The 18,236-nt window shown below is 34.4% G+C and overlaps 1 protein-coding gene across 1 annotated transcript; it reads right to left on the reverse strand.

The window, feature by feature from the left end:
• Positions 1-1,016: 1,016 nt before the first annotated feature.
• Positions 1,017-17,305, reverse strand: Vglut (Vesicular glutamate transporter). Its single transcript, XM_083078994.1, has 9 exons — positions 17,206-17,305; positions 14,655-14,787; positions 13,273-13,493; positions 12,689-13,002; positions 11,991-12,165; positions 11,559-11,851; positions 11,045-11,425; positions 9,758-9,967; positions 1,017-9,485 (listed from the first exon to the last, which is right to left on the reverse strand). Exons 2-9 carry the CDS (start codon positions 14,726-14,728, stop codon positions 9,237-9,239), a joined length of 1,917 nt encoding a protein of 638 aa, XP_082935120.1. The 5' UTR covers positions 14,729-14,787; positions 17,206-17,305; the 3' UTR covers positions 1,017-9,236.
• Positions 17,306-18,236: the final 931 nt, after the last annotated feature.

Here is an 18,236-nt window from a genome sequence, read left to right on the forward strand (position 1 = left end):
GTTTCACGGGATATTATTAGAGAGTTAATTTTCGCGTACGTACCTCGCGGAAATGCTCTGTGCATAACTACAAAATGGTACGTTACCATAAACAAAGCATTATGCAACTAGAAATGAGACTCCGAAGCGTTTATTTAACGATTGTCGCACACAAATTACCGTTCTACTTATGGTCAATTGAGAAAGATCTCTCGCAATATTATCTCTTCCAACTGTCGCAAACTATTTGTTTTCGTCTAACATCCTAATGTATGTATATAATATTTCAGGATAAATTAAATATATAGAAAAAAGAGAAGAAAAGGAACTATCACGCGCGATTGTGTGCTTAATTTAAGTTTAATTCATTAAATAAACGTCACGACAATAAGACAATACGCACGTGTATATTTATATGTAAATATGATAACGCAACAAGTTGAAAGAAGATGCAAATGCGAACGAGGACATGTCTATACTATGTTTATTAGCTTCGAGTCTAAGGATCGATAATTATCGATGAGATTTGATTACGATAATAATATCAGTTTTTTGCCCGCGGTTCGCGTCCTTACCTTGTATCTTTTCCTCTTCGAGAATACGATTTATAAGTCGATCGACTTCCTCGGCATTGACACGATATAGCAATAAATCGCGAATATTTAATAATCATCACATTTATTATTTTCTGCAAACATTTATTATCTTCTGCGCTTCGCTCAAAGATCCAGGTGGAACGAGTTTTGAAAAGATTGGCTTACGATTTATTGTCAATTTATCGACAGAATGTGCCTCTCGTTTTAATTACATGATACACTGAAAATTACAGTATTACATACATATTTTACATAATAATTAGCGTTGCGATAATCAGTAACAAACCAGATTGCACCAGCGTGTGATAACAATAATCTCTAATAATGCGACTACACGTACAGTAATAGAGAGCGAGCCCGCTAATACAAACGATCAAAATAGATTTTTTTTTCATGTTCGCATTACGTCACCTCTCGCTTGGAAGATTATTAGAAAACATCTCCGGAATATATATAATTTTATTCTCGTAAAGAGGCGAGATTATAACAATGGACAAAGTATATAGAGCATAAACGACGAGGATATATTAGACTCGACTTCGTTTTCTCGCGATTTACAATGACGGGGGAAAAAACGCGCGTGTCTCTGGTACAGCTTTTGTCTCTCTAAACATCCAAATTTAAGATGCGTCCTTTCCATAAACCTTGCGTCAAGATCAACCGGGGTTCAATCGAGTCCCCGAGTCGCTTCTTCCAGACGAACAAGTGAAAATATCACCGAGAATCGATTATTAAATATTTAAATATTTAAATTAAATATCCGTTAATCAAGGCTTCCTCGATCAAGGCTTATGGAAATCGCGGAAAATTCTGAACGCACGAAGATGTGAATCACGATCGTGTGCGCGCTATTGACGCTGAATTCGCGTTTTGCTCCAGCGAAGGAAGAGCAGATTCTTTTGATTCACACGTAATCCTAATCATATCGATAATTCTTAACAAATGTAAATATAATGAACATTATTTTATTGTCTATCAAGCTTCAACGCGCAGTATTTCTCAGCCAGCAAGACATACTGAAAAAAAAACAACGAAAATAAACTCTTTTTCGCGAGAATCAAACGCTTCGCGAAAATGAAGCTTTTAATAAAGTGAACCCCTGGCGATTAAGATAGCAATTATAAAAGGCAACTTACACAAAGCAATTATTCGTGTATATCGCAACTCAATCTCTTTCTAATTTAATTGTACTATCGCGCAATCGCATTTTTTGCACAAAGAGCGATGACAGGTATTTCGCGTGACGCAAAACAGTCTCCTCGGATCCTCGCTCGAGGCGCATCGAGAATATAACTACGAGAGTTTCCCACAAACGGAAATGGTAACAATGAGAAAATTTGCTAATCTACACTCAATCCATAATATCAAGCCATCAAAAGCTTAGTATGATAACACTTATTGATTAATACTTTCTATATTCTCGGCGTGAAATTCTCGCTTCGTCTGAAAACATCGAATAACAACGTCGCAAGTAATGAGAAATAAAATAAATATCCTTAACAAAACACATGTGTACATGTATATACATAAAGTAAATATAAACGTTTGACTAACTATATATTTTTTAATTAAAAATATTTTAAAGGAGGAATAAATGTATATCACATTATCTCAATTAACGACTATGTAATAACATGTGTGAATCTCGCGAGAATTTCGCGTCATTTTTACAATTTAATATAATATATATCTCTCTCTGAAATTCTCTTTGTCTATTTATTGTACTTACAATATATTACTTTCATTCTTTCACGAACTTTCGTCGTTATTGTCGATATAGTAATTGATATACTTTCGTAAACACGTTTAATCGAGAAATACGCAAATTAGTATTATTTTAATTACACGCCGCGCGGAGGATGTACAAATACGCGACGAACGCCGGTATGTATACAGCATTGTAAGTATTGCGTAAGGTATATACATACACGTATAAGAGTATATTGTGTGTGTATATTTATGTATATAAATATGTAAGTGTATAGAGATGTGGTTCCGTATCGTAAATTCTGTCGAATACTTGTGTCTCTCTTCAGAATTATAAGTATAATGTATCTTCTCCCCTTGTTTAAGTTCACGAAGCTATTGCACTTATTTTAAGTTGATTTCAATAATGAAATATCTCGTAAATTATTTCGCGTTCCAAGGCTGTGAAATAGTAAAATATTGCATATATAGGGTGTCTCTTAATAAGTGAGAAAAATTTTAGGAGATGACTGTCGAAAATTAAGGGAGGGATTTTCATATAAATATATACTCCTACATCCCTCCCTGTGGAGTTACACTCCTCCAAAAATGAGGGTAAAAATTGGGTTTTTATTTTTTTTTCAAATTTGGAACAAGTTAAAGAAATGAAATAAGGTGGATATTTTCTACTAGTAAAAAGGTTATTTATTAATATTTTTTTCAGCTTCCTGTATTGTACAAGGGGATGAAACTAGCAACCTCTATTCAATTTTTTATTAGAACTTTTTAATGGGTCGGAATATGATCATCTAAAAATATGCATTAAAAAGTTTGATTTATTTAGAAACTTTTTTATCTCTTTTATTTTTTTCATAAAATCAGTAGCTTCCAAGAAAAAAAATAAAATACGTTATCGTGCACAGCACGATGCTAAGCATAGCATAGGTTTTGAATTACGAGAAGTTAAATTTTAAAATAAAAATAAAATTAGAATAAATGTTGGAAAAATTGGAACAAAAACAAAATTATAATAAAAACCTAAAAACCCAAAAATTAAAAACCTAATTTTTACCTCCATTTTTGGAGGAGTGTAACTCTACAGTGAGGGATGTAGGAGTATATGTTTATATAAAAAACCCCCTTTAATTTTCGACAAAGAATCATCTCCTAAAATTTTTCGAACTTATTAAAAAACACCTTATATAATTTTTTATTTTATATTCCTCGTCTATAATTTTTTACCTTATATTCCTCGTGTCTTTGGTTCGAGAAAAGATATTAAAAATTGCACTGAGAGTGTGGAAACCTTATTAATTGTACGCACATTATTCTTACCATTCTGAATCGGAGAAAGATATGATATCAAAACGGTACCTATATCTTCGCAATTCGATTATGCATCGTTTTACTCGTTCCACGAAATAATGTGTCTCTTGTATTGTCGTAAGGACTTGATAATCCTGATCTTTGTATGATACGAGATTAATTCCCCGTCTTATTCTCTCCCCTGCTGGTCACTTTCGTGATACAATAAAAAATGGGATGCGAGTCCTTTACAAAAATATATGGAAACAGGCGGAAATGTAAATACAATCTCGAGCACTCGAAAAAGTGCTCCCAACAGTAAGCATCATAATTTCCGAATCTCTCTTTCGCGCACGAACGAAAATCAAAGAATATTCTGTAGTTAAGTTTCTCTTACCTTTTGCTCTTCTCGCGCTATTGAAATTCGCAAAAAGCAAATATGAATCTCGATTACATATGTATATATGTATATATATATATATATATATATATATGTATATATAAAGCTAATCGCGTCATAAAGCGGTACAGGGTGTGCCGAAAGTAAAGCTCCGCTAATCCACCTAACGTAAGCAACAGCCTCGCAGTCGCAACGATCGTTCGTAATGTACATTATCGATAATGAATTTTTTTTTTTGAGTAAATGATGATTTGCATCTACTACTGGCATCGGTACACACCCCGTGTTTATCTCTTTATTGTCGTAAATTATTACTGGAGCTATACGTATATACGTAAGTATCAGTATCGGTATTATTGTTCGAACAGCATTAGAACTTATCCTAGGTTTCTCGTAATATATAATTACTTTATGCTTTATATAGATATAATATCTCGAGTCCCAGAAAAAAGCCATTCTTTCTGGTTCGGTGAATGAAGTCGTGAATAACATTAGGCCAGTCACTACTTCGACATCATACATATAATGATGAATATATCTATATGTATAGAGGTCCTTAACGTAACATTATCTGTCGCACAGGACGAGTCACGACTAGAACGGAAATGCCGAATTTAAAAAAAAAAATATGAGAGACATGGAAAAAAATACGAGAAAATAAATTGAATCTTTGTATTTTATGCCTTGTATATTCTTTATATCTTTTTTTTATTCCTCTTTGTATGAAAGATTATGATAATCATTTGGCGCACATCTGGTCATTTGCTGGAGGAAAGCGGTGTCCTGCTTTTTTTATTTCGTTTTCAAGCAGATTGTCATTTCAGATCCGCTCTTTTCCCAGCCTGCCAACGAATCGTTTCTCTCTTCCCTGGCGTAAGAGTGACGCAGATGGTACACAACGCTTAGATGACAGTTATCACGCGCGTATCATTAATTTCAAGCGTGTTGCAAGCGTGTTTCCGACTTTCTATCATCCTGCGTGCCCCTTTTTTAAAACGTGGCGCACGCGGTCGATGTACCACGCGAAAAAAATGCGCGTTGCGGCATCGTCATTTTCGTATTGTCATTAATGCGAGCGTTCTAATCGTGACTCGTCATTATATATCCGTCCCGCATTGTCAGTGATGTCACGAAGTGTGATTATTACCGTTGCGTGCACGGGGTGTTTGGTAATTCGTCGTGACTTGCGATGAACCGGCCGAGGTTCTTCCTCTATCAAAGACTCAAACGGCTTCTCTTCCCATCGAGACTTTTTGTCGAATTAAAATTACTTTTAAAGAGAAATTGAATTAACTTTTAGAATTAATTTTTAGAATTTTAATTAACTCGTAAAACGATTAAATAATCTTTATTTTTTCCTGATATATAATGTAATAAAACGAATTTATTTTCTCGTTAATATCTTTCATTTTAAGAATTTCGAAACTATTTTTTAATTTCCTGGAAATGTGTTCACGTTAAGAATTTATTAAAGTAAGATTGCACTTGAAAAATTTAAAAGACTTGCCGCAAATTAAACTTTTGACAATTTTTAACTCGTCAAAATTTATTTTTCCTTCTCTCTTTCATGTCTGAGAAACTATCGAGAGCTCAACATGTATCTCAATTTTTATTTCTCTAATATTGTAGCAAAATAATTTTATTATCTTGGCAATCCGTCGAAATCCGTTCACCGATCGTGCAAATTTCTAAACACTCCAACTCGCAAATATTCGATGTAATAAAATCACACGTGACTAAACAAATAATTAAACTTTAAATCTGGTGCGCTGTTATAACATGTGCATCAGGCTTTAGTTTAAGTATTATTGTCGTATAGTGAAGCGCCCGATAATCAATACTTCGAAGCGCGAGTTTATGTTTTAATGTTTCGTAATGTAATAAATTGCAATACTTCTTTCTCTCTCTCTTTTTTTCCTAATCGAGCATTCTCAAATATATCATCACACACACATTATTGTCATTAATGTATGTAATATACATCTATGACACATGTGTGATTTATATATATATATATATATAATTACATTAATATTAACGTACAACATAATAACGCATACGACATATTTATATATAATCTTATTTGCCGACGAGAATGCGAGACGATACTTACCGATAAGTGTCGACACATATACGTATCATATCGGTATGCATTTTTAAAAAGGTCTCGCATAAATTGACTAATTTTGTGGATTCCTTGGAAGGAAAAACAAAAACTCTAAGCTATTCAATTCATAGGCTCACATACACACGCTCCAATATACTTGTACTGCACATCGCCGTAACATTAGCATGTATCATATACTTTACTCATAAACGTGAACATCAGATTGGAGTCAACATTAGGCGATCGAATCGGTTAATTGGGTCTTTGTTCTAATTTTTGTTATTAAAAAGAATTATTTCTGTTTATTTGTAACGATTAAAGAATGTTTTTTTCAGAGTGTTCAAAAGCAGATGTAAATGTTCTTGCTGAAGAACTGAAATAATTTTTCTCTCTCTGCAAATTTTTTTATAATTAAAAATATATAAAAATTTAATATTTCTTTTAATCTTTCTCTTATTCTTTGCTAATTTTAACGCTAATTATTTGAGTTATGTAAGAGCAAAATTCATCTAAAATTAATTGACGAAGGCTTTATTACTCGCGATTCTTAAAAAATCTTTGATCACAATGCAAGATTTTATTTTTCAACCGTTTGTAGTTCGATATTTTTGTTAAAAAAGTATAATTTAATTTTTCTACAAGAAGATTATCGTCGCGTGTATTGAACATTAAATATTCTGCGTATAAAAAAAAATGGAATAATCAAAATTAGCCGTTTCGAGACCTAATTTTTCCTATCATCCACATGCTTTTCATTCCGCTTCCTTGTATGTGCTCCATTTTTACTTTTGATTGCTCACACGTGTGATCACGAAGGGCCTACATATATATATTTATATAGAGTAAAAGATGTGTGTGTATGTGTATGTGTATGTATAATATACGTATGTATACGAAATACACCTAGACAATATATAATATACTGCTTCTTTTTTTTTTCTAAATATTTCGATCTTACTTTGATTTTGTATATTCACTTTCATGATTTGTCTACTTAATAGCTTATCGGTACTTTCTTATGATACTTTCATTTCGTTATCACTTTCTTACGAATACTTTCATACGTTTCAAGTTATAGGCTGCTACGCGAATGTTTCCAGATTTGACTCGGATATTGAGAAAACTCGCGCCAGATAATCAATTTAGAATCCGATTTACGTAATCGCGCCAACTCGTCAAGTTTACGATCGTCCCACTTTTCTATCTTTCAAATAATTCGCATTTTGTTTCTGGCGAATATTAATGGAAAATTAAGTAATAGTTCCACTTTCTCCTTGCGGTTTCTCGCGCTTTTGCGATGCCCACCAACTTCGCACACGTAATATCCATACACCATAAATATTTTGAATATTTGTAGATAGTTCTTCAATATTCAAATATCTCGTAATATCCAGATTTCTGAATCTTTGTTAAGTGTGTTAATTGTTCTCATAAACATTTTCTTTGTCTAACTCACAGTCAACATATTATATGTCTGAGAGTTGAGTTGTATTGGATACTGCAATTCCACATGAATATTCAAAGATAATTTCTTCAAATATCTATGCTGTATGGATAATCCCATTATTTTATTCCCAATTCAATTGTACTATATCCAAGTGTGTAAAGATGTCGCGCGTCTTTGCGTATAATTTTAATTTCGACAAACGATTTATACGCCGTTTATTATATCGATTTGCGTAAACTTTAACTCTTCTTTATTGCTATGTTTCATCGCGTAAATAAATTAATCGAAAATCACGAAAAAATTCGGAGGGGAAGAAATACCTAAAAGTTTCAGCGATTGAGCCATGTCGTGTGTCTCGAGATCTCTCGCGATTCCTTTATTTTCAAACCTTGCTGTTAATTATTGTCCACGGAGAATTATTGTCTGCAACGGTTTGAATCATTGTCGGTTTGGGACATATCTCGATCTCGTCGCTAATGTAAGTAACGTCATTGCCATTAATATTTTTTATAAAAAGGATACTCGCAAGTATCTCGCGAATATCGTATATCCTAATAAAACACACTTCAGAATTTTACGACTTAAAAAATTCTTTAGGCTATCGATATCCTAATCTTTCTATAGATTTCTATAGATTAGGACAACATTCTCTTCCACCTAATATCTCATGAAAGAATTAATGCATTCACCTCATTTTCAATTATTGCAACTTGCAAAGCCTGCCTTGACGATTCGTTTCAGTCTCTTCTGAAAAATATAAACGCGGCTAATTGCACATGTCAACAAGATGCATTTTTAAACTTCCGACCAGCTGTTCCTCGTTTAATTTACTTTAAAGAAATCATACGATGACCGACGAATAATGCAAATATAAGATCCTTTCTAGCAAAAACTCGAAGTAGAGAAATATCTTTAGATTCAATTTTTAGGCATCTAACAAATGACTTATTGTCGTTTTCAAAATGGCACGCATTAGACTACTCATCTCTATCTCATTTATCGCGAAATATTATAAATAATATTGCACATATCTCTAATAAAGTTTATAAAATAGCAAATTATTTATCGGTAAATCTCGTTAATTTTACGTTAATTTGACGTAGCCGAGATAAAATCCCTCTCGTGTTGTTGGGAATTACTTGTGTGATCATTTATAGCATCATTCTCTGCACTCTTAGATATTACGTTCAACAGAAAATTCGTGGTTTTTTTTTACCGAGAAACTTAGGAATGTGCATTTTAACATTTAACTATCTGCACCTTGCGATTCATAAAATCACCAAACCATTGAAACTTTATTTATATATGCGATCCTCAGACATACTGCGAGATTTGTTAGTCTATAATTAATATCAAATATAGTTCTAATTAAAATTAAATTATATTTATTATAATATCTCATTTTCTTTGAATTATTAAACGAGAACGAGATGTTTTTATTGTTATATAATATTTTAAATTATTGTAAACTTCCGCTTTATTTTCCTTGAGAAGGAAAATAAAATAGGTTCGACAACATTTTTCTCTCAAGGAAAACAAAATCGCGAATCTGCGATCTTTGCAGGCTTCACTTTCGCGAGTTCCGGTAAAATGAAAACGCAGTATGTCCGAGGAACCGGCAGATTGATGGCTAATGATAACGTATGACCTACAACCTCAGGAGAACGCAGTCTACTCTTCTCGTATCCGATCGCTCTATCCGGAGGCCGACCATTCTCAATTCCACTGCTGATTGTGCACGACGTCGTGCGCATAGTTGTCCGTTGCCGGTGGCTGCACAAGAGACGCGCTAACGTCGCTGGCGAACGGATTCGTCGAGTGAAACGGATTGTTACTGTGGGTCTCCGTCGAACCGTAGCTTATCACGGGGGCCTTATTGTCCTGTTGCATGTACAAGTGATTCTCAGGCGCCGGTTGCTCGTAAGTGTTCCAGTCATCGCCGACTCCGTCCCGGGATGGTTGTTTCTGGAAGGAAATTGTCGCGTGTATTTTTCGCGAAATAAATATCTTTATTTTTAAACAAGATAAAAAAATTTTGAATCTTAAAAAATCTTGAAAATCTTAGACGATATCGACGTCATAGTTTGTAAACATAAGTGAAAGTAAGACAATTTGAAAAATAATTGCATCACAATTTTGACATTTCTTTAAAAATTGCATCAACTCGACGTTTTAAAAAGTTATGTTCTATAACGATGTTAAATATCCCCCTTGGGAATAATTGTTGACGCACTTACTATAAATTCAGATTGCATGGTTTTCGGCGGAGGTGGCACGGGCGGTTTCGTCTGTCCGAACTCGTCCATCTGATTCCAGGCCTTCTGTTCCTCTAGTGTGGGATCGGCCCAGGGTTGCAACTCGCCGGAGCAGAAAATCGCGTAAAACGTCACTCCGAAGAAGTGAACGCACGCTGCTATGATGAAAACGTTTCGCCAACTGTGCGCGTCCTGCGCAGAATATTTTTTTCTTTTTTTTTCTTTTGTAATCATAAAAAATTATTCAAAATCGAAATTACTCCTTCATTTTCGAAATTTCAATTTGTGTTATTTAACCCCTTCACTGTCAGAGACCCCTATAGGGGCCAAAAAAATTCGTGCCACTTTTGCTTCATGGCCCCTATAGGGGCATCTTGAAAAAAACATGTTATTACTGTTACGATTTGATTGTCCTTGAGTATTTTAAGGTTTCTGAGGTCGCTGAATTCGAATCTGAAATCAGAATTTCGAACTTCAAAATGGCGGATCAAAATTCAAAATAATTTTGGGTTTGAATAAAAATGGGTTTCTTATCGTTTTTGGGGTCGCCGAATTCGAATCTAATATCAGATTTTCCAAATTAAAAATTGCAAATTTAATATGGCGGACCAGAACAAATAGTTGCCATACATAAAAGATGTACACTTTTTTCTTCAATTACTTATAAATCCCGCTATCTGCTGAATCCAGAGTCACGAATTATCAAATCAAGCTGTTTGCACAGAAGTGGAAACGTATACCAGTTTTCAAGAAATAAAAAAAATAAAAAAACGGAGTCAATAACCGCCACGTCCTCGATTCGTGACTCTGGGTTCGGCAGAGAGCGGGATTTAAAAATAATTGAAGAGAGAAATATACAACCTTTATGTATGTCAACTATTTGTTCGAACTCTGGTCCGCCATATTGGATTTGCCATTTTCAATTTGGAAAATCTGATATTAGGTTTGGATTTTGCAATCCCAAAAATGATACACATTTTTATTGAAATCCAAAATTATTTTGAATTTTGATCCGCCATATTGGATTCACCATTTTAAATTTTGTAATTCTGGCTTCAGATTCGGATTCGGCGACCTCAATAATATTTATGCTGACGTATTCATGCAATTTTAAAAACTTTTTTCTTCAACACACTTTTGGCACGGAAAGTTTCTTTTCGCTGGACTATGAAGGGGTTAAACACATTTTTAAAATTTGTAATTTTCCTTTTTTCACAGATTTGTACCAGCGAATATATTTACGATCGAAAAATTGCTTCCTTTTCGTACCTTCTTCTCCGTGATGTTGTCCACGAAGAAAGGAACCAAGAGACCAGCGATGGTGCCGATCCCGTTGGACATGCCCATCAGGATGCTGGCGTATCTGGGCGCGATGTCCAGATGATTGACGTTGAAGCCGGAAATGGCGAAACCGCTGCACGCGACGCCGATCGCGAGGGCGACCGTAGCCGCGGTTCCATTCTCGGACGTCGTCGCGTGTGCCACCACCAAGAAGAAGAGCGCCTCCATTCCGAAGCCACCGCAATTGAAAACCTTCCTGACATTCGTCGTCGTCATGATGCCACGTTTACGGATATAATCCGCCAACAAACCGCCGCATGGTACAATAATCGTCATCAACAGATGAGGAAGCGACCCGATCACTCCAGTCTGTCATGAAACAAAGTGATTAGTATATCGAAAAAAAATAATATTTTAAATTCCAATAAAAATAAAAATTATATTTATAAATTATTAGACATACTTGAAAATTATTATAGGAATATGTACATATGTTACTGACCTCGACGAGCGGCATCCCGAAGGATTCGTGCATGAAACGCGGTTGAAAGAGCACCAGCAGATAGAAGTTCCACGATCTGCAGAAATTGGCGACGATGATGGCGTATACGGGCATGGAGGTGAAAAACTTTCGCCAAGGCGTCGTCGACAGGGTAGGTACGGGCAGGTGCGTTTGTCCCTGACCGAGCGAGTCCTCGATGTAGCGTAACTCCCGAGCCGAGATGCACGGGTGTTTCGCCGGCTTCTCGAACGCCAGCCACAACCAGAAACCGTACCAAATTAGGCCGCAGACGCCTATAATTTGTTGCGTGAAACGAAAAATTTTGTATTTTTCATCAACTGTCCTTCTAGGAGTCTATACAATAACTAATTTGCAAAAAATATCGACGAATCTTATGCGTCTGTGGTGAATATGAGGCTGATGCTTGTTTACCGTAAAAGTAAAACGACGCCGTCCAGCCAAACCAGGCACTCAGGTATCCGGAAAGCGGCATACCTATCACCATCGCGGCGTACGATCCGCAAAACGCTAACGTGGCCAGACGTGATCTCTCCAAAGGTGGCGCCCAGTATTTCCAAATACCATGGCACGCCGGATACGTGACACCCTGCGAAAAATAAAAGTGCGACTGTAGGATTGAGAGTGAATTTAAAAATTTATAGTATAATTTGTGACTTTTTTTATCATAATTTTATTAATTCTTTATCTCTTGCTTTAATTCTAAAAAAAAATAAATATCTGATTGAAGCAAGTGCAATGTTATTGAATCACGTGTAAGAAATTAAACAAAAGCGAAAAATAAAAGTGCGACTGTAGGATTGAGAGTGAATTTAAAAATTTATAGTATAATTTGTGACTTTTTTTTCATCATAATTTTATTAATTCTTTATCTCTTGCTTTAATTCTAAAAAAAAATAAATATCTGATTGAAGCAAATGCAATGTTATTGAATCACGTGTAAGAAATTAAACAAGTTCAATTTTGTCGATGTAAAAAATCGATCCTTAATCGTGGGATTGCTAAGATAATTAATTCCAGATTTTACACGCGAAAACAAAATATTTCTTATATTATAGAACATTTTCTTATTTTTAATTCTTATTCTCGGGTTCAATTTTTTAGATGCTCACCTCGACCAGTCCCTTAAACACTTGCACGATCATGTCGACGATAGGATCCACATTCAGTGCGCCGGGCACCAGCAGATTCAAGAAGGAAGATATCGCGATGGCGGCGCCGAATATCCTGTTCGCGGGATATAACGACGCGAAGAAGCCACCGGGCACCTGCGTCACCAGGTAACCCCAGAAGAAGGACGAATCGAGGGCGCTTTCCATGCCGATTGTCCAATTAAATTTGATACTGCTGTTTCCCTCCGTGGTATTTTTCATCACCAACTTGGCCATCCCCATGTTACATCTCATGCCAAACGAAATAATGAATCCTGAAAACACGATTAATTAAGATAAAAAATAAGATATCATTTCGGAAATTAACTTTCTCTTAAAGATGTAAAAAAAACGAAAATTTTACTCTTCTTATTCGCGATAACGCTAAATATTTTCTTTTACTTCCCGCAAAAAGTCATTCGCAGGAAAATCCACTCGTACTGTATTTTCTTTTAATTTTTAATTTATCGTGAAAAGAAATTTAAATTTTTTTGGAAGATGATTTTAATAATAACGAATTATCTTGTAATTTATTGTCGATTTACCCATGCAAGCCAGCGTCGCGATAGTGTATCTCTTGGAAAGACACGGACATTCCGGCATACAATATGTATCAATATGACGTAATGGTGGTCTCTCCGGTTCCGGAAGTGACTCGAACGAGGCATGTCTACTGTATTCTCTCTCATCCTCGAACCCCCTATTGTCCTTGCTACCCTCGTGCGGGCCTTCGAACTCCTCGTAACCGGTTTTATTCCTTCTAAATCTACAGAGAAGCAAGAATTCGTTCAAAAGAGTTTATCTTATTGCATTAGATTTTTTAAATAACTTTTACCGTTTTCAAAACCATTTGTTTTCACAATTAAAATTGCGTGCACAATATAAAAAACATAATTGAAAGCTATTATGTATAAATTAAAAATAATTGTCCAACGTAATTTTGCAATAATTATTTTTGTATCATGTCAAAATCATAAGGCATAAAATTTTAATTTATTAAAATTCTACACAGAAAAAAGGACATTCTTGTTTTGAAAATATATTTAGTTTTAATATGGAAATCTTTAAATGAAATTATATTGCGTTAATTAAAGAAAAATATAATTGCTTGAATAATTGCTTACTTGAATGAAGTTTATATATTTTATATAGTTTAATCGAGAAAAATATATTCTTATGATTTAAGATTTAATTTTCTTGAATGGAAAAGAAACAATGTTGGATAGAAAATAACATTTTTAAATCAAAGATTATAATTTTCTTAAAGTAGAATTAAATAATTATATATTCTTGAGGTGACAATTACAATATTAAAATAATATTGTTGAAATTTAAAATCATTAAATTCTTCTAAGAAGATTATAAATTGTCGCGTATATACGAAACAATGAACGCGTTAGTCTAAGTATATAAGTTTTGATTTGACACTTATTTCTTTTCTGTGCACAGAAAAAAGGACATTTTTGTTTTGAAAATATATTTAGTTTTAACATGGAAATCTTTAAATGAGATTATATTGCGTTAATTAAAGAAAAATATAATTGCTTGAATAATTGCTTACTTGAATGAAGCCATTTTATATAGTTTAATCGAGAAAAATATATTCTTATGATTTAAGATTTAATTTTCTTGAATGGAAAAGAAACAATGTTGGATAGAAAATAACATTTTTAAATCAAAGATTATAATTTTCTTAAAGTAGAATTAAATAATTATATATTCTTGAGGTGACAATTACAATATTAAAATAAGACTATAATATTGTTGAAATTTAAAATTATTAAATTCTTCTAAGAAGATTATAAATTGTCGCGTATATACGAAACAATGAACGCGTTAGTTTAAGTATATAAGTTTTGATTTGACACTTATTTTTTTCTGTGTATAAATATATATATGCGCATATATAAATATATATATATGTTACCCGGATAATTTCTGCGACGCTTTCGTCTTAAAGGAGTCAAAGGCTACGAGACCCGCCGCTGCGAATCCGGACATTTTCCAATTATTGGGGTTGCTCTGGGGTTTCGTATAATCACGATGTTAATCGGCAGCCCCTGCAGAATACAAAGTATAACATCTATAAAACAGTTGTCTCGTATATAATTTTATGAAAAAAAAATCAATAATTCACGCACTGACTTTACAAACAAAATGTATTAAATAATTCAACTGTATCGGAACATCGTCACATAAATTAGATGCCACACAAATTTCTCAAAATGATATTAAAATTACAAATTTTGCAAACGTATAATTTTAGAAAGAGAAATGCATGTTTCCCATGTTATCAGAAATAGCTTTTGCTCCGTATTTCGGTCACCCACAGCTCCTTTTGGAAGAAAGTCTGGAGTATATCTATATATAGCATCTCTATAGAACGACACACAGCGAGGGGAACTCTCGGGTAGGACTGTTTATTTTGAGTGGCAGTCTCTCCACCCCTAATCCCCGAACTCTCGAGGGAGCATCTTCGGAGGGTAGAAAACTGTGAGAAGAAACGTTTCGCCGGCCGTACACCAAGATCATATTTTTCACTTAGAGTCCGTCCTAGGCCGCATATATCTCGCCGCTTAAAATATAAAATCTTAATCAAATTTATCCTTCATCAAGATATATTAGTGCGTTGAAAAATATATAATAAATACAAGTTTTGGCGATTCTCTCGAGGTGTGAAATCAAATAAAATAATTTAGGATGAAGCTGCAGATGTGCACAACAGTATAAATTTTTGCACTTTATATTTTCCTTACAACGTGCCAAAATTTTGTATTTTATTTGCAATCAATATTGTTACATTTTTATTTTTTATTTTTATATTTTTAACTTTTCGATATATATTTTTTTTTCACAATTTACATTCAAAAGTTAGCTTTTGGCATTTTTTATTATTATTTAGCGCTTTCAGTCTATGATTGAAATAGTCTCGTCGCATCATCGTCATCATTGCACGACGGAGCCTGCAAAAATCGTTACGAGGGTGCTGCGCCGATCGTAAAGAGGCGCATCGGAGGACAATGGCTCTCTGGATATTAAAACGGCACGTGACAGACAAAAGGCACAAAATGCACAGTGCGTGTTAACGAATCGGGGTGGAGATTGACAAGTATGGGACGAGTATGCTGACTCAACTTAATGGACATTGAGCGATATTCGACAAATGTTTCTCGTATTCTGAATCAAGACTTCTGATATCTCCCGAAATTTTCGGAAGACGGACTTGAATAATAATTTAAATATAATTAAATAATACTTTTTAAATAATAATAAAATTTTGTTTAAAGAACAGAACCGAGATGTAAAGTTTTTGATAAAAAGGCTACGTGTGAGAAACTTTATAATATTATTCTTCCTTTTATTATTTTTTCCATGTTTATATTTTTTTATTTGAGATTTTCCATGTACATGTATATTTTTTTATGAATATCAATCAAATAATCGTTGCGGGATAAAGGTAAAGCTCATTTACTCACGAATAAATGATGATAAATAGTGCTAATGAAAGTATTCTCTACTACGCGATATTCAGAGAGAATCTCAATTAAAGCAGAAACTCAATTTGCAGCTAATCGGCGGAAGAATGGCGCAAATGAGCTGACTGAAATCTCTCGCAGCCTCGGGCAATCTCGTGTAATTCAAGTTCGAAATGTGAGGGATACACATCAAATGTTAATATACTCGCATGATAAATTTCACGTATCTAAAAATTCACATAATCGACGCCACTGAAATTTTTTATCAAATTCTCTCGCAATTTCACCCTTCTCACATCATGAAAGAAAACACATATGTATCAGACATGGATCACTTTTGAAAACTGAATACGAACAAGACCACTACTCTTCGCGATCTGTCTTGCCTGAAATAAAAATTTTCACTTAAAATAAACATGTTGTAAGAAGAACCATCGAACTATCCAATTATTCCCTCAGAGAAAAAGGTAACATAAGATAAACAATTTTATCATCACTTTTCTTGGTTTCAGAATCACAGAATCTTTCCCGAAATTCCTGTTCAAATTAAAAATGGATGACGAAAACTAAAATTAAGAAGTTTAAATAAAATGGATGACGATTAAAAATTAAAATTAAAAATGGATGACGATTAAAAATTAAAATTAAAAATGGGTGACGACTAAAAATTAAAATAAAAAATGAATGGCGACTAAAAATAAAAATTAAGAAGTTTAAAAACACATTTTCGGAATTTAAAATTATCATCACTTCGCGATTGTCACTCATACTCTCGAAATAATCTCCGAACGTCTCTTATCACAGAAGAGAGAAATTATATTAACAAAGGTACACTTAGGTAGATTTCTACCAAGTCTCGTTCCATCCCGTTCGAAAGGTCACGTTCCCCATTTTGCTCGCGAGCAAAATGGAATCTCTGGCACTCGCAATTTTTTTTAATGCTTCAAGAAAGTAACCGAGAAAACCAGGAAAACGAGCGACAGAGGTACTCGCGGCACTCACCAATAATTAAGTCCAGACGCAATTACGAGCGGATTGGGTGACAGTAGCGCGGGGTACGCGACGGAGAACGTCGTCGACGTCGCCTGACGTCGTCGTCGTCGTCGTCGTCGCCGCCGCCGCTGCCGACGGTGGCGGCGACGGCGTCGGCGTCGGCGTCGGCGTCGCTGGCAACCAAGTTGACTTGTACATCACGGCGCATCCCGGTGCGACGACGCGATTGGGTCGCCGGGTGCGACGCATCTATATCACTGGCCAATCGCCGCCATTTACTACCCCCTTTAGATTGACCCCAGGCGGAGCTTCAGCTGCACACCCGGGCCAAAAGTTTTGCAATAATAAAACGGCACGCACCGGAAATAAGCGATCGTAACGGCGTTTAGGTATTAAAACAGGATAACACGCGCGCGTTACTTTGGGTCTCATCCTCCTCCCCCTGAGAGACTTGATAATCGAGCGGGGCTATTAGAGGGTTGGATTTGGTTTCTAATTTGCGAAGGGGACGAGTATCATATTTGCACATTTTGCCTAAAAGCTCGAAACATGCTTGTAATTGTAAGATAGGAAGTCAGAAAGATTATATTTAACATTAATTATGTTAATTAATTAATTCAAAATATTCAATTTTAATTTTGAGATTAGGTTCTACAATCAATGTGGAATCAAACTTTTAACTTAAAGCTCCTAAAAATGTATGAAAATTTCCCAGCAAACTAAAGTTCTAAATTACAATTATATAAATACATCTTTTATGAAAAACTTTGATGTTAAATTTAAAACTGGAGTTGCTGTAACAGCCCTTATTATTTTAATTATTTCATATTATTCAATTCATTATCGTACAAACAAAATCGCGAAAATAAAAAAGTGAATTAATAATATAGATTAAATTTAAATCTCAAACAGATTTAACTCTAAACGTATGCAAGTATCTGACATTAAAGCAAATATCAATAATTCTGTGATATTGATAGATTTTAATTAAATTGTATGAATCAAAGAGATGCTAAAAATTAAGAAATGCTCATATCGAT

This window comes from Camponotus vicinus, unplaced genomic scaffold, assembly GCF_025532165.1.
Source record: "Camponotus vicinus isolate PSW18456_S1 unplaced genomic scaffold, iyCamVici1.0 SCAF_1, whole genome shotgun sequence".
Taxonomy (NCBI): Eukaryota; Metazoa; Arthropoda; class Insecta; order Hymenoptera; family Formicidae; genus Camponotus; species Camponotus vicinus.